This window comes from Cibotium barometz, chromosome 17 (assembly GCF_041138505.1).
Source record: "Cibotium barometz isolate CiBa-2024 chromosome 17, ASM4113850v1, whole genome shotgun sequence".
NCBI lineage: Eukaryota > Viridiplantae > Streptophyta > Polypodiopsida > Cyatheales > Cibotiaceae > Cibotium > Cibotium barometz.
The window spans coordinates 37,847,074-37,864,111 of record NC_141062.1 but is presented as its reverse complement, the minus strand read 5'-3'; the positions used below and the strand labels follow the sequence as shown (position 1 = coordinate 37,864,111).

Here is a 17,038-nt window from a genome sequence, read left to right as displayed (position 1 = left end):
CTCCTACTCGAGAGAGTCATAGCCTCCTCAACCTACCATGCCATGCTAGCCAACAATAGCAGCCCCACTTAGCATCCATCGGCTCCATGTCTGCGAAAACGAGAGAGACCTGCATGTGTACCGGGCGACTGCCAGGAGAGAGAGATAGGGACTGCAGAGTAGCGAGGTAGAGAGAGGGAGGGAGGGATGAAGAGAGATCTGCATGTGTACTGGGCGAGTGTCTTCCTTATCCTCTCGAACCTCCCAAAAATAGAATGCGGCACCTACGCGATCCGACAGCTAGCTTCCTTCAAAATTACTTAAAAAAACCTTAGACCACCTACGCGGCCTAGCTTCCTTCAAAATTACTTAAAAAAACCTTAGACCACCTACGCGATGCGGCGGCCAGGTTTTATTAAAGTTCTTGAATGGTGCTCCGTTTTTATTTAATTAAATGCACAAAAAGATTTTGGGTGCATAATAGTGTTTTTTAATTTAAAAAAAGCGCTCTAGCCTCTCGTAGTATATATATATATATATTTTTCGTGTTTTTGCAGCAATGGGATGCTTCAAAAACAAATTAATTTTGTGTCGCGTCCCTCGCACGTGCATCCGTCAAGTGTAGGGCGATAACTGTCTGAGAGGAGCATCTACGTTGACTGCATGTAAAACAAAGAAGAAAGAAGGGATGTACGTGGACATCGCACATGCAAACCAGAAGAAGAACCTGCAAAAAATAAGGTATTTGAGTTGCAATGATTTACTGCATCTTAATCAAGCTAGGTAGCGCTAATGGTCTGATTAACCTGCCACGCGGATGAACCACAACCCACCATTTGATTTTTCACGGCTGCTGCTGCCGCGTATTTTGGTTGTAACCGCCTAAGAGGAGACGCCAGGGGCCAGCTTGCAGAGACTGGGCTATAGCGCCGCCTGCCCAAAAGGGTTTAGGTGTGGCGCAGATACCCTCTCCAAAACCGCAACAGCCGACGGCAAGTGCCCAGAAATGGCGAACGGCATCTGTCAACGCCGCCTCCGCTACGCCCATTGTGCCCAGAAATGGCCAACGGGACCTGTCAACACCGCCGCCGCTACGCCCATTGGCCATAATTTGCCGGCACACATCAACATAACCAAGATCGCGTCATAGAGTCGATCTTTCTTGCATGGAAGTGTGCTCAATATTCTAACCTTTTTTGCTGGTAAAAAGCTTAGGAAATCTCTTATTTACAAATCTTCGAGAAGCCAAAGATGGCGTAAAATCAGAAAGTGGAAATGAAGGCCACGATGAAAGGCGTTCTCAGTGCCATAAAACCTGCGACACAGAATCAGGTAGCCAAATTAATCTGAAGCAAGTTGTTTATTTATGTAAAATTAATTCCTTAAAAATGCTTTTATTATATTGGACAAGACTAGCTTCTTCGCTCTTTTTTTTTTTTTTTTTTTTGGGGGCTACAATTCTTGAAAGTACTGTTTTTTTTTTCTTTGGCATCTTTAAAACTCTCTTATTTATATTCCTGCAGACGTTGTTTTACTGCAATTGAAAAATCTTCAAAGTCTTTTACAAGAGCTTAGAACAATCCAGCCTCCCTTGCATGTTTGTTTGTTTCTGGCAATAGATTTTAGCCCTTTTTTTGAATTCCACAGAGTTTTCTCATTCTATTTTATGGAGAAAGAGATGATTATCTGATTCATCTGTGGAAATTCACTGATATATGCAAGTAGGCCTGCATGTGGAGCGAACCGGATCTCGTTGGATGGCTGGATAAGCGTGGGGGGAAATTCAAATCATGGAAAAAACGCTTCTTTGTTCTACAAGGGTCTTATCTTTTCTACTTCGAGAACGATTTCAAGGTAGTTAACTCCATCTCAACCCCATACATGGTGCACATAGTTTGGTTTTAATATCAAGGTCTTGTGACACACAAACCGCATGGTGTGACAAGCCATGCTGAAAATTACAGCTTTGATTATGGGGAGTATACAGTGAGGATATTATCAGATGTCATGTGAGGAAAGATAACTTGACACACCCTTCTTGAATAGAGGTGGGATGTGACTTCCCTATCATCTTGTCCCCATATCACTTCATGAAAGGGAAAGCTTAGCTCGAGCAAGCATGGCATATTGGTGGAAGGGGAGCTGTCTATGTAACCCGACTTGGAGAACCACTCAACTATTAAATGAATTAAACAAAAATGGCAAATTTAAACCATTCAAATAACCACATAACACTGAAATAAATACATTAGCATTGGGGCCAGACCTTGTAATCCAAGGAGTATTATACAGACTAGAAGCTTAAGGGTGCCATAGAGAGTAACCAGATCTCTGAGTACACGGTTTTACAATAATGAATCCAAACAATAATCCTTCTTCCAAGGCCTTGGTTTTCCACACTAGACCCTAAGAAGCCAAGTCCTGGTGTGTGTTGCTAGGACAATCGTCAATGGACACACTCCAAACACCGCACCATACTCATCTACAGGGAAGGCAATATCCTCTCTACCCTCCTAGACCATATGCCCATCATTGTGGTATCTAGAAACTTCCCACAACGAGCTATATGTTGAAATATCTAGGTGATTACAAACTTTGCTACTACTGGCAAGCCAATAAACATATTTGTGTCGTTATAGAGCTGCCACAAGCTGCAAATTGACAACTGTGTGGGGCATCAACAACAACAACACATGGAGTTCGTGACTTAAGGAGTTAAAGATATTCCTTGAAATGCTATTCATCCAGTCACTTGGCATCAGTAGTCACTTGGCATCAATGGCAAGATAGTTCTTAAACTTCTCGAGATACCGTCTTTGTACTCGGCCTTGTGCAAGCTTCTTTTTTTAATGAAAAAAATACGTTCTAGCTGAAGAATCTCTTTCATCTCATCCATGTTATGTGGATTGTCCATAGGTGAAAAGGACCACCTTGCCATAAATTAATTCAAAAAGAGCTTTGTTTGTGGAAGAGTGCACTGTGATATTGTATGCAAACTCCAATGGGAAATACTTCTTAGAAAGTCTTTTGATTGCCCAAGCACTATTGAATTTGTGGGCTAAGTCTTGATGGGAGGCAATTGATACTATAGCCACATATGGTTTGCAGGACAATGCATGAGCCACTACATTCTTCTTTCTCGAAGTATTTATAATCTAAAAATGAAACATGGAAAGAAAGTTGGCCATCCTCATACTTAATTTGAGTAAGAAGATACTACAAGCTTTGGTTGTTGATCTTGATTGTAAATTCAGTCCCTAATGGATAATGTTCAACAAGAAGTTCCTACTTGCAAACTTTGAAGTAGATGTGCAAAAGGAATGGGATGAGGTAAAGCAGAAAGTTGGTGAGAATGTGGCATCTTACCTTAACAATTTTTCAGCAGTTTCTTCCCATTCCACCACTAACGGAAATGCGTGGGTTTGTGAATGGGTTGCAACCTAAGCTTATGCAAGTAGTGTATATGGCTGGACTGAAAACATTAGAAGAAGCCCAAGACAAGGCTTTACAAGCCGAGGCCTTGTACATGCCTTGGATGGACGGCAAGACAAAGAACGACAATCGGGATCCACCTCAAAGGAAGAAGTTTAAAGACCGATCCCCTTCAAGAGTCGAGTCTCAAGAGAAGAAGGATGGGAGTGGGGACAAACCCCCATTCTTTCAAAGAAGATTGTTCCTCGAGCAACGCGAAGAATATGCCAAAGAAGGGAAGTGTTTTCAATGTGGAAGGAAGGGACATTTAGCTGCAAATTGTCCTAACAAGCTAAAGCAAGAAGCTAGAAAGATCGGAAGATCATTAGATTGACATTTTGCCAAGAAATTTGTCAAGAGGAAATTGCTTTGGAGCAGTCTTGTACCATGAGGGCCATGTTGTGGCCTATGAAAGTCTTGGATGAGGATTTCTAGGATTGTATTGGAACAGATTTTAGAATGGAAATTTTGTGACTTTTTTTTATCATCAAGAAAGATTCTTTTATGAAGTAAACCCGTTTATGTGTAACAAAGGACTTGAAGACCAAAAATGTCTACAACTCAAGCTTGGGAGAAGCTACTACAATGGCCTAGTAAAAAGAACATTAACTTTTATGTTCAATGTCAGATGGACAAGTTTGACTGACAAAAGCTAGTAGGATTATTGCACCCATTGAATGTTCTATGTGAGAGTATTGCTATGGATTTTATCTTTGGATTGCCAAAGTCAAGGAATGATGGTATATGGACCTTTCAGATTACCAAGAAGATCAACCATGTATGTCATGATGTCATGTGCACAGTGGGTATCTATCGTGTGCTATACGCATGCAAGACTAGTTTCGAGGCTTGGGGAAGCTTGGAACTAGGCAAGCTGATTGACGAGCTGAGTTAGGGATATACTAACGGGCGGGCACCCAAGTATGGACGGGCAGGCGGCCAAGTGTGGACGCTCGATGACCGGCCAAGAGCCTATAAAAGGGTGGCCAAGGTTAGTTATTGATTATAGAGAGTCTCGCGAGTTTGTGAGAGCTCTATGGTCTTGGAGCCTGGATCTAGTGCAGACGTGCACCTGCTTTATGCAGCCGAGGCCGGCAGCAGTCTCGAGGCCCGCGAGGGCAGCTTCGTGGCGGTATGGGATGTCTCGAGGAGGAGATTGGTCGGTACGTCATCCTAGTTAGCTCAGCTCGTGGCTCGGTGGGGACAGCCAAGACTGTGGGCTTGCCCATGGTTGTCATGGTTGGGAGGTGAGTCAGGCCTGCACCCCCTTTGCTTGTTTGTTTGTTCATTTGCTCGCAGGATTCGAGTTCGAACCAAGATCGATCACGAGGGGATCCGTGGGGATTTGACAGTGGTATCAGAGCATACCTCGTGAACGAGCAAGTCGGTAGGTAGAGAAAAAGAGGTCGAAGAACGGTATGTGTTAAAAAAGCTTGCTGTTTTTTCTGTGCATACTGCAGTTTTCAGATTTTGTATGTGTTTTTTCTTCATCAAAGACACCCATGTTGATGGGAGATGGTAGTGTAGTAAGGGTCGTTGCTTTACAAAGAAGAGAGGGAGTTGTTGGTGCAGTCGCATAAACTGCAGGAAGAGAAATCATAAAAAGCATGTTTGTTGCTTTTCGTTGTTCGAACGAGAGAGAGAGCGAGAGAAGTACTGGATCGCTGGCGAGTGGGTTTGCTGGCGAGTTTTGTTGACGTGGCAGGCGAGCAGGTGTGTATGCAGGCGGGCGCATGGGCCTACGTGGCCAGGCGGCCAGGCCCATGTAGGCGCCTAGGCCAGGCGGGTAGGTGCCCAGTCCAGCCCAGGCCAGGCCTGCGCAGCCAACCCAGGCCGGCGTCCAGGCCACGCACGGCTGATGCCCAGGCCACGTGATCCTGTGGCCAGCCTGTGGCCAGGCGAAGGCGCAGCCTACCTGTGCGCACACAAGCGTTGGCCAGAACGCAGCAGTCGACGACGGCAGCTCACCAAGAAAAGTCAGCAGTCAGCGATGGCAACCAGCACGCCGGCGAGGGAAAAAAAAACAGTAAAGCACTCGTTTATTTTGAGGCTTTCGTTTTTTTTAGTTTAAATTTTTTTTAATAAAAATTTGAAAGTCATCCTCTCTCCAAGGTTTAATAGTGTTTATTTTTTTTAAGACAATAGAATATATATATATATATATATATATATATATATATATATATATATATATATATATATATTCAAGAAAAAAAAAACACAAAAGTTAAAGCAAAAGCTAAGCCTAGCTTTTCGAGATTTTTTAGCTTTTGGGAAACCTTTATAAACCCCTCACGTGGGCTTCTTGCCACACATCTCTCAAGTTCTCAAGTTTTTAAGCTCTCAAGCTCTCGAGTTCGCTCGCACTTTCATTGTGCGAAGATCGAATTCTCTCTCCGCGTACCCTCTTCACGATGTCGACCCAAGAATCGGAGTTGGAGCCCCTCGTGGAACGCGAAGGTTTGCCGGCTACGAAAGGTACCGATGCCGATCTTTTTGACGATTTTGTGTCAAAATCAGATTTCCAAGAGTTCAAAGTAGCTCTCGAAGCTTCTTCGACGGAACGTCAGGCACAAATCGCAGCCCAGATGCAGGCTTTACAGAACTCCATCGCTCTATTGACCACTACCCTCTCTACTTTCTCGGGTATGGATACCTTGGCTTCAGCTTTAGGCCCCAATATTACTCCGGAACCGTTCAGGGGCGAGCAAAGGCAGCGAACCAAGGAGATCGTGGACACGTGGCTACACAAGTGGCAAGTTCACTTTCAGTTTCATCCATATGATGATGGAAAGAAGATACAGCTAGCAGCAGGTTTCTTGTCCGGCAAAGCTTTGCTTTCGTGGACGGAACTGAACCCTAAGCCAACGACTTGGGCACAATTTGAAGATATTTTCAAGAAAGAATTCCTCAAGAAAGAGGATGATTACGATGTTGTTGCCCGGTTTTCAGCTTTGACCATGACCTCGCAGCACCTCACTTATGAGGTCTACCTCCAGAAATTTCGTGACTTGCAGATGAAAGCTACAAAGATAGATCCCACTACTCTTTTGGGGTTTTTCGTAGCTGGTTTACCCGACTCGTACCGATTACAGGTTAAAAATAACAAATGTAAAACTTTGGACGAGGCCATTCATTCAGCTCGTATCTATGATGATACAATGGTCTCTTCCAAGTCAAAACCTGTTACCGAGCAGGGGGAACAAGCATAAAAGAAAGTTCTCCGCACCTATGGCTAACACGACTGAAGGCAAGTCTTCGGACCAACCTTCGAAGAATTCAAGCTCGACACCAGCGAAGAAGAAACGACTCCTTAGGGCTCTGAAGCTCAAGAAGGAAGGACGTTGTTTTATCTGCGAAGAAAAAGGACACATGCGTAATGAGTGCCCGAAGCAAAAGGGTACCAAGTCAAACGCAGGACCCAAGCCAAAGGCAGCTAACCAGTTGTCTTTGACAGGTACGTCAATTACTGTACTTTCTCGCCCTAGTACTTGTTCTGATTGTCTGTTCAATTCTAAGGTATTTGGCATACATGATCTTCTCCGAGTTTATGGAGAAGTGAATGGCCATAAGGTTCACATTCTTTTAGACCCTGGCAGTTCGCATAACTTTGTTAACTACAAACTTGTGCAGAAATTGAGTCTTGATACGACACTCAGCGACCATACCTATGAGGTACGTCTACCTGCGGGCAGACAAGTTTGGGATCGCAAGGTGGAGATGCTTCCAATCCAGATTCAGGACTACAAAGATACTCTGGAATGCTGTGTTATGCATCTGGAAAATGTAGACTTGTTATTAGGGATTGAGTGGTTTAAGACTCTTGAAGTCCAGATAGATTGGTCTAGTCATATTTTTTCTTTTCAGCATAGGGAGGTGATTGTATTCATCCCTCTCAGGGACCTCTTGTAAATACAATTGATTTTGGAAATATAATGAATTCTTCTTTGTACACCGCTTTCCATTGTGTCTTGATTCCACTTTCTTCTTCTCATCCCTTCCTTGGATGTGAATGAATTAAGTGTGTTTGAAAGCAAAGAATTAGAGAAGATACTTGATTCGTTTTAAGATGTATTTCCTAAGGAATTACCATCGGGTTTACCACCTGAACGGGCAGTAGATCATCGTATTGACTGGATCCCTGGTGCTCATCCTGTGAGTATTCCACCTTATAGGATGAGCCAAGCTGAGGAAGATGAGTTGGCTAAACAACTCGAAGATTATTTGAGGATGGGCCAGATCCGTCCAAGTAAATCACCTTGGGGTGCACCTGTGTTGCTTAGGAGAAAGAAGGACAATGCTTGGAGAATGTGTATAGATTACAAAAGATTGAACAAGCTGACAATTAAGAACCATTATCCTCTCCCTAGATCAGATGACCTAATTGACCGGTTAGCAGGAGCGAAATATTTCACGAAGATAGATTTACGTACTGGCTATCACCTGATACGTATTCATGAAAGGCATGTCGAAAGAACCGCCTTTCGGACTAGGTATGGCCATTACAAGTTTCTCGTATTACCTTTTGGGTTAACTAATGCTCTAGCCACTTTCCAGCAAATGATGAACGATCTTTTTCGTGAACATTTGGGGAAATTTGTGGTGGTGTTCCTGGATGATATTTTGATTTATAGTCATACTCTTGAGGATCATGTCAGACACCTCACGATTGTCTTATCTATTTTTAACAGAATCGACTATATGCTAAATTGAGTAAATGTGAGTTCTTTATGACCGACATCATTTACTTGGGACACAAGATCACTAGAGATAGTTCAGAAGGTTTTGGACTGGCCTATACCGCGAACAGTGAAACAACTTCGTTCTTTTCTCGGTTTTGTAGTTTTTCTTCGGAAATCTGTACGGGAGTACTCTCAGCTCACACTACCGATGACCGACTTATTGAAAGGTCGTGGACGTAAGTCCAATCAGCCTATCACTTGGAATAACGATTTGGATATGGCCTTCAGACTTTTGAAAGATAAAGTCAAGGAAGCACCTATCTTAGCATTACTTGATCCTAGTCGGCCTTATGTTCTTGAAACTGATGCCAGTGACTATGCTATCGGGGCTGCTTTATTTCAAGATGGTAGACCGGTTGCTTTTGAAAGTAAAAAGCTAGACGACACTCAATCTCGTTGGCCAACCCTTGAGAAGGAGCTTTATGCTGTGATTCATGCTCTCAAGGTTTGGAGACATTATTTATATGGCTCCAAGTTTGTGGTATTGACTGATCATCAGTCAATCAAGTATGTGTGTGATGCAGATGATTTGAGAGGAAGGAAAGCTCGTTGGGCAGAGTTAATGCAAGATTTTGATTTTGAGATCCGTTATCGGAAAGGGTCCATGAATAATATTGCAGATGCGCTTAGTCGGATTAGAGAGGTGAACACTTTGTCGTTCACCGAGATTTCTACTGACTTATTTCAGTCATTGAGAGGGCTTTGCAGGACTGATAGTTATTTTGGTCCATTTTGGCAGAAGATCCAGGACGGGAGCTCATTGATTGACCAAGACTCGGTGACTGAGCAGTTTACTATTCAGGCTGCAGGAGGTCAGTGGATGATTCGGAATGGTTTACTATTCCGTAATGACAAAATTTGTGTACCACAGATCCCGGACATTAGGTCCAAGATTCTGAAGGAGTGTCACGACGCCCCTTCTGTTGGACACTATCATTAGTGAAACACACTTTTTATTGGCCGAAGATGAAAGGGTATGTAGAAGATTATGTTCTCAAGTGTCAGATTTGTCAGGCAAATAAAGCTGAACGCTTTAGACAAGCTGGGTTGTTGCATCCTTTGCAAATCCCAGGTAATAAATGGGAAAGTATTTCCATGGATTTTATTACCGGATTCAAGATTGCCAAGAACACATCAAGGCCACGATTCTATTTGGGTTGTGGTAGATCGCTTGACAAAGATGGCTAGATTTTTACCGACCCGGAAGACTATTACAGCTATGCAATTAGCTCGGCAGTTTATCGAGCAATTGTTTAGACTGTACGGGTTACCGCAGGACATAGTCAGTGATAGGGACTCAGTTTACGAGTGACTTTTGGAAACTTGTTTTTGAGAAGTTGGAAACAACTTTGAATTTGAGTTCCTCTGATCATCCTCAATCTGATGGCCAGACTGAAAGAGTGAATCAGATTTTGGAGGATATGCTTCGAGCATATGTATCCAAAAGACAGAGTTCATGGGAGGATTATCTTCCTATGTTAGAATTTGCATATAAGAATACTAAGCATACGAGTACAGGGTTTAGTCCTTTCATGCTTATATATGGTTTTCAACCTAGATCACCTGTTACAGTAGGATTCTCAGGACTTCAGCATGATGCAGCACGTAATTTTTTGCAAGATATGCAGGAAATGTTACAAGTTGTGAAGGAATCTATTAGAAGTGCTCAAGACCGAGACAGGTTTTATTCTAATAGAAATCGTTCACCTAGAGAGTTCTTTGAAGGAACGATGGTGTATTTGCGAGTTCCGAAAGATTCCGAGACTTTACGAACAGGTAGATCTCCGAAATTATCCCCTAGACTGTGGACCATTTCGTGTTACACGACGGATTGGTTCAGTTGCATATGAATTGGATTTGCCTTCTCATATGAAAGTTCATCCTGTATTTCATGTCAGTAGACTTAAGGAAGTACTGGGTGGAGCAGATCAGTTAGTTACTCCTCAAGAAATCATAGATGTCCAGGACATGACATTTGTTCCGCACGAACCTGAAAAGATTCTTGGCTTTCGTGAACGAAGATTGCGTCATACGCTTATCACGGAATACAAGATCAAGTGGAAGGATCGTGTTGAGGAGGACGCTACATGGGAGACATTGACTTCTCTTCAAAGAGATTACCCTGGCTTTTTAGTGAGCTCAGGAGTGAGCTCTTTGAGGAAGGGGAGTATGTCATGTGCACAGTGGGTATCTACCGTGTGCTATACGCATGCAAGACTAGTTTCGAGGCTTGGGGAAGCTTGGAACTAGGCAGGCTGATTGACGAGCTGAGTTAGGGATATACTAACGTGCGGGCACCCAAGCATGGACGGGCAGGCGGCCAAGTGTGGACGCCCGATGACCGGCCAAGAGCCTATAAAAGGGTGGCCAAGGTTAGTTATTGATTATAGAGAGTCCCGCGAGTTTGTGAGAGCTCTATGGTCTTGGAGCCTGGATCTAGTGCAGACGTGCACCTGCTTTATGCAGCCGAGGCCGGCAGCAGTCTCGAGGCCCGCGAGGGCAGCTTCGTGGCGGTATGGGACGTCTCGAGGAGGAGATTGGTTGGTACGTCATCCTAGTTAGCTCAGCTCGTGGCTCGGTGGGGATAGCCAAGACTATGGGCTTGCCCACGGCTGTCATGGTTGGGAGGTGAGTCAGGCCTGCACCCTCTTTGCTTGTTTGTTTGTTTGTTTGTTTGCAGGATTCGAGTTTGAACCAAGATCGATCACGAGGGGATCCGTGGGGATTTGACACATGAGTACGACCTTTTAGATCATTGGAGGATATATAATGCCTTCCATGACAGTTTATGGAAACCATGTACAAGGCTACCCCTAGAGGAGCCTGTATTGAAGGATCCACTAGGGGTGGAAGAGCCAGAACACATTGAGTTTCGAAAAAGAGGAAAGACAATGAACTCTCGGGCGGCCAGATGGGCCTTGAGCAAATTCTCGGGCGGTCCTAGTGACGAGATGGCCTTGAGCGAACGCTCGGGCGGTCTTAATGACCGGATGGCCTTGAGCGAGTTTGAGCGGTATCCCTCGGGAGCCGGATAGCTCAGCATGGTTTCTGATGAAACCAGTTAGGACAATCCATGAACAGGAGGATGATTGAATACATGTGGAAGGGCTCCATCGAAGGATTGGTATCTTGGTGTGAGTTCCTAGCATGATTTATGAACTCATGGAAGGGTGGTAACCCTGGTGAGTGACTCTGGACTCATGGAAGGGTGGTTACCTTGGTGAGTACTTTTGGTCCTGCATGGACGGCGCCTGTGAACGGGCTAGTTGGATGTACAAGATGTAAGTTGGGAGATTTCATCCACTATGTTTGTGCACCAGCATATGTATGTGAGTTGCACATGCATAGATGACTTGTTTTTGATGCGTGGACATTGCTTGGTATTTTGCTTGTGAATGTCCACGGGCACCGGGGATGCCTGGAGGACAACCCGTGGATACGCGTGTGCGCACCTGTTTAGGACTCATATGGTTTCCTTATATGTTTTGCAGGTGGTAAGTGTGCACACTTAACCCAATTTATTCATTATTTCATGTTACTAAGGTTTATTGGGTGCTAGGTTCACATTCACTGAAAGTGTGGGCGGACACGCTTATAATTTTATAAGTGAGTTCACATCAGGCTGGACTATTTTTAATGAACCAAGGCCAATTATGAGAGATGGGCACCCGGGCACTCCCAAATAGCTCCATGACTTGCTATTCTGGGTGTGGGAGGGCCAAAGTGGGCAAGCCCTGACTTGTAGAGCACTCATCTGAAAAACGTGGGCTGTTAGGAGCTGTTTGGACAGGAAAAACAGCAAGTTTACTCAGTTTGCATGAGCTACAGGTGGAGTACATGCTAAGAGCAAGAGTCCCAGGGTTGGCTGGCTACTCTTTTCTCTCTCTCTCTACAGGGCTGGCCGACTGCAGCCTTGATGTATGCAGCAGCGGTTTGGGCACCAGGGCTTGCAGCCTCCACATGGGAGAGACCACAGATCTTGATGCTCTCGAGGATGATACGTAGCAAACCATCCGTCCCGCACGACATTGTTCGAGCTGAGTTTGCTGCACCACCTATGGCAGTGGAGGCATTGTTCCAGACGATCTCCTTTATATACAGGATGAGGGAGATGCCCACGGAGAGATTATCCCGCCGAGCTTTTGAGGCATCCAGACAGCTGGCCGAGGCTGGACACACTGGATCTTGGTATGCACAGATGCTACAGTGGTTCTCACATCATGGGATAGACATTGAGCGGTTGCCACCTTTTCAGTATGATCAGTCTGCTCCATGGGGTTACCTCTCTCTCAATGAGAGGAACAGAGTGATGAGATAGGACATATGGCAGCGCTACATACAGGAGACATGGACAGCACCAGAGAGCCCACTATCACCGAAGATGCTGTATCACAGAGACCACTTTATGAGCATCTTAGGGGATGGGTTTATACAGCGACTGCGGTATATGGATGTATACATGCCACACAGCTCTCGCGTTGCTATTGGACAGCTACGAGTGTCATCACATCAATGATGATCAACTAGAGATAGAGGCTGGGAGAGCGGCACGGGGGTTCCCAGAGCCAAGCGGATATGCAGATTGTGTCGCGAGGAGGTGGAGACTGAGGATCACTTTGTATGTAGATGTAGAGCCCACCAGGGGGTCAGAGATAGTTATGCAGGATTGTTTGAGGAGCACTCTTCACTACATCAGTTGATGGAGGCCTCGGACCAGCGACAGCTTGGCAAACTACTACTAGAGCTTCATAGTTCTGGAGAGAGACTCCTCCAGACACCCGCTCCCACTAGGGGTGGGAGACAGTCCCAGCTCACAGATTTCTTCCAGAGAGCTATGCCAGTGCCAGCTGATGTACCACGTGGGGTGACCGCACAGAGAGCAGAGGAATTGAGAGCCAGGAGGAGACCTAGACAGACTGGACACAGAGCACCCCGACTCCGTCATCGAGAGATAGCAGCTATCCGGATGAGACACCAGATGGAGACACAGGAGAGGCTAGCTCGCTTTCATTCAGACTCAGGGTACATGTTCACGGCACTCACAGCCTCAGCATCGACGATGTATGATATCTTATATCCCTCTTATGGCACTGGATGGAGTTAGACATAGATTTGCATAGCATGCTTGTACTACCCCTTCAGCATATAGAGATGCATCTTGCCTTAGCACTCCATCCACATCCCCACCCCCCTTTATATTGTTTGTATATGGGCTCCACCGATCCATGATGATTCACAGTTGTATCTAGACACATGCACACTTTTTCTTTTCTTTCTTTTCCTTGTCTTCCGATGACCGGAAGAACACAGTTGTATTATTTTTCTCATAGGCCGACTTTGGCCTCTCGTAGACGTTAATATATCTTTCTTTCTTTCTTTCTTTCTTTCTACAACGCTGTAGGCTGTTAGATTTGTTTCTAGAAGCTAGCGCATGGCTTTTGGGACTGTTTTTGTGCTACTCTGCTGAGAACAGGGCTTGGACAGAGTGAACAAAGACTCAACAGGAGCTGGCCGACTGTTGTAAGGGCCATTATTGGCTGTTTTTACAGGTCTGCAAGAGGTTTCTCGCGACGGAACTTGAGCAAACATGTCCCTAGACAAGTATCATGCCTGGGGATGTGATCTTTTGGAACCTGTGGGTGGCCAGTGAGCCAAAACCATGGCTGGTTACTGTTTTGCAGGTTTGGGACAGCACTTTCTTTGTTAGAAGGTTGGTGACAGCTATATCAAAGTATAGGAGTGGTTGGTGTTCACTCTACCCTGGTTGGTGACCGAGGGTATTTCTACAGGAGCGGTTGGTGATCGCTTAACCTTGGTTGGTGACCGAGGGTGTTGCAACAAGAGTGGTTGGTGACCACTCAACCTTGGTTGGTGACCAAGGAGTTGTAGGTAATGTGTTTACCTATGTTTTCACAGTTGGATAAATCTGGTGTCGCGGCTGGATGAATGTGTACTCTCCGGGCACCCGCATCTTGTACATATAAATACTTCTGTTGGTAATAAAGATACCTCAGGGGGGATCTGGCCCAACTTTAGCCCCTAGTGCTTTGTCATGTGCAAGTTGGTTTATGTTTGCAAGATGTATATGCTCATGCAATGTTTCACAATGATGGTAATCATGTATATGCCAGGAATGGTTGATGTATGTATGTATAGCATTGAAGAGCATTTCCCTTTAGGAAAGAAGCTGCCTTTCTTACCTTAGATGCCTTTGTGAAGTTACCACCAGAAAATGCCGCATCAAACTGTTGAATGAAGGTGAGAGCCTTCAAACTATCCTTTGCATCACTAAAAGTATCAAACTTTACTGCAGCACCACCCTCTTTATAATCTTTTGGCTTCTCGCCCTGAACAAGATTATCATATGGATGTGGTTTGAGAAAAGAGTTGCCCACAGCATTAGATCCCATGCCCATCATACCACCTTCCATACCAGGCATACCAAAAGCACTTTCACCACCACCACCAAAAGTTCCATACATACCTCCATGCATACCTGGTTGCATACCATAGCTCCTAGTCATGCCCATGTTGGGTACACCCGTCATGGAATGAAAGACAGAGCCTCTGCCAAAGTAACCAGGATGAGAAGTATTAAAAGGGTTTCCATGGATAGGTGGGGGAAAAGAAGAGGAAGAATCGGGGTATGGCTGAAAATTTGGGTGGATGGGAGCCGAATGTTGAGGCTTAGCTTTCTTCTCAGACCCCTGCTTCCGTGGTTTAGAATTAGCTTTGAAGTTTTGTGGAAATCGGGAGTCCTTTGCGAGTTCCATTAATCCCTTCATCAAGCTTTGCATCTTTGCTTCATAGGTGGCATCATCATCTTCAGCTTCTGGCATATCGGAAGGTATTTCGTGCTCGCTTGCCTCGTCTTCATCGAAGTAGTCATCCTCTTCCGAAGATAAATCCTTCATCTCCACACTAGTTCCAGCCATAGAATTAAATGTGTCGACCACAGGCTCGCCCTCTTGAAAAATTTGACGATGAAATCCCCGCAATGGAACCTTCAAACCGGCCTTCAGAAACTTCACGGGCGGTGAACACACTTAATCACACTTTAATCGCTTTACGAACTGGAATAATAAATTTGGAAGAAGAAGAAAATAAATAAGTGGAGCTAGAGTGCTCGTGCACAAAAGACCAATTGGCCCCAAAGCCTGGCGCCCCCGCAGGTATTTATTTATAACTCGAGGTCGGCATAGCCCTTGTACAATCCCCGAGAAGATGCCTCCTTGATCCACATGGAGGAAATCTCCTTCTAGCTTTCACGCAAATTGTGTTGTGAGATACAAGAGCCTTGGCCCCCTATTTATACAAGTTTGGGGAAAAAGCTATGCTTTTCCTCCTTAGGAAAAATCTATTACAACTTACAAGTGCTTTTTCCTCATTCAAAAACTCTTCGAATATTTTCTATTTAAAAAAAATAGCACGGCTCTAGCGTTTTTGAAAATTCCCCCACAGTTTTTTTTTCTTTCCGCGTTTGGGCTGCCCGGCGCTTATCGCTTGCGTTTGCTTTTGCTTTTGCTTGTGCGCCTGTCCGTCTGCGTGGCAGCCAGCCACCTTCGCTTCACCCAGCCGCCATCGCTTCTCTCATGCAGGTGCGCTAGCCTTGAGCTTCGCTTCGCCTCTTGCTTGCTGCACGGTGCCTTCACGACTAGCTGCCCTTTGCCTCTCTTGCGCTTGTTCCACGGCGCTTCTCTCTCTTGCTTGCATGCCTGTCTTCCCACATGGCAGCACCTGCATTCGTGTAGTTCAACCTGCCACGTCAGCCAGCCATGTCAGCTCTTGCAGCCAGGTGTGACACGTAGGCTGCTTGTACTAGTGCCATGTGGCAGTGCCACGTGTCAGTGCCACCTTGAGAGAGAAAGAAGGTACACCTGCAACAAGGTAAGAGAAACACACATATACATGCACATGAACAAACACATGAGCATGCACATGTGTACACACACACACCAAACATGTATCTGCATCCACACACATGTACAAACTTACACATGCATTTACAGGTAAACATGATTAGTGAATGCTAAACAAGTTTAAAACATAATTACCTCAAGAAAAAGAGGTAAAATACTCAGTCCTGTAACATAACCCCCTCTTAAAACAAAGCAATCGTCCTCGATTGTTCATTGAAAGGATCTGCCAACTGAAAGAGAACCTAAGAGAGCAATGAGAAAGCTATGTCCTGGCAACTGAAACAGAACATCTGAATAACATAACTCGAGCATCCACCTTGTGAATAGTCATGTCTCCCTGGATGCTTTACCTGCTCCGCTCATGGCCATCCCACAGGACCCACGATCAGCAATACATCATGAACATGAGTAAACACTGATGCATATCAACGAAAGTCTAGAAAAGGCATCCCCATTCTCTCAAAAGATTCGAATATCCATGAATCAAACCATTCGAGGGTTGTGGAGAGGAAGCGTGCCCAGTTTATGAGAGTGGGACATTGGTATCCTTTTCACATCCTCTCATTCGGGACCCTATTGGCAGCACAGGGTTCTTGATTGGTTGAGATCTCCACCTTGCTTGGTGTTAAATCTCCATTTTGTAAAATTTTTCATACTTAATAGAAGTCTCCTTTCTGGAAAAAAAAAAACCATGTGATGAAACCGGCCTGACGGGCGGTGAAACAAACACTCGCACATAAAACACTTCAACGCCATTCAGGACCTAGAAAAGGAAAACAAACAGGGGGAGCTAGAGTGCTCCTGCAAACAGTACACAGACATCGATTGGCCCCAAAACGCAGTGGCGCCCCTTGTGGTATTTCTTTAATTGATTGTAAGAGCTTTGATTACAATAAGGCTGGAAACTCAGCCGTCACAGTAGAACCC

The 17,038-nt window shown here is 44.9% G+C and overlaps 1 protein-coding gene across 2 annotated transcripts in view; it reads left to right on the top strand.

The window, feature by feature from the left end:
- Positions 1–328: 328 nt before the first annotated feature.
- The window catches only part of LOC147629967 (uncharacterized), a 75,954-nt gene continuing 59,244 nt past the window's right edge, over positions 329–17,038 (top strand). The window contains exons 1-4 of one of the 2 annotated variants that reach the window (XM_086811520.1): positions 329–388; positions 537–720; positions 1,195–1,311; positions 1,705–1,833. In XM_086811520.1, coding sequence (XP_086667646.1) covers positions 1,255–1,311; positions 1,705–1,833 — 186 coding nt within the window. In that variant the 5' untranslated portion in view covers positions 329–388; positions 537–720; positions 1,195–1,254. Of the gene's footprint in view, positions 389–536; positions 721–1,189; positions 1,312–1,704; positions 1,834–17,038 lie in introns of both variants that reach the window. The other variant, XM_086811519.1, reaches the window with a different exon arrangement.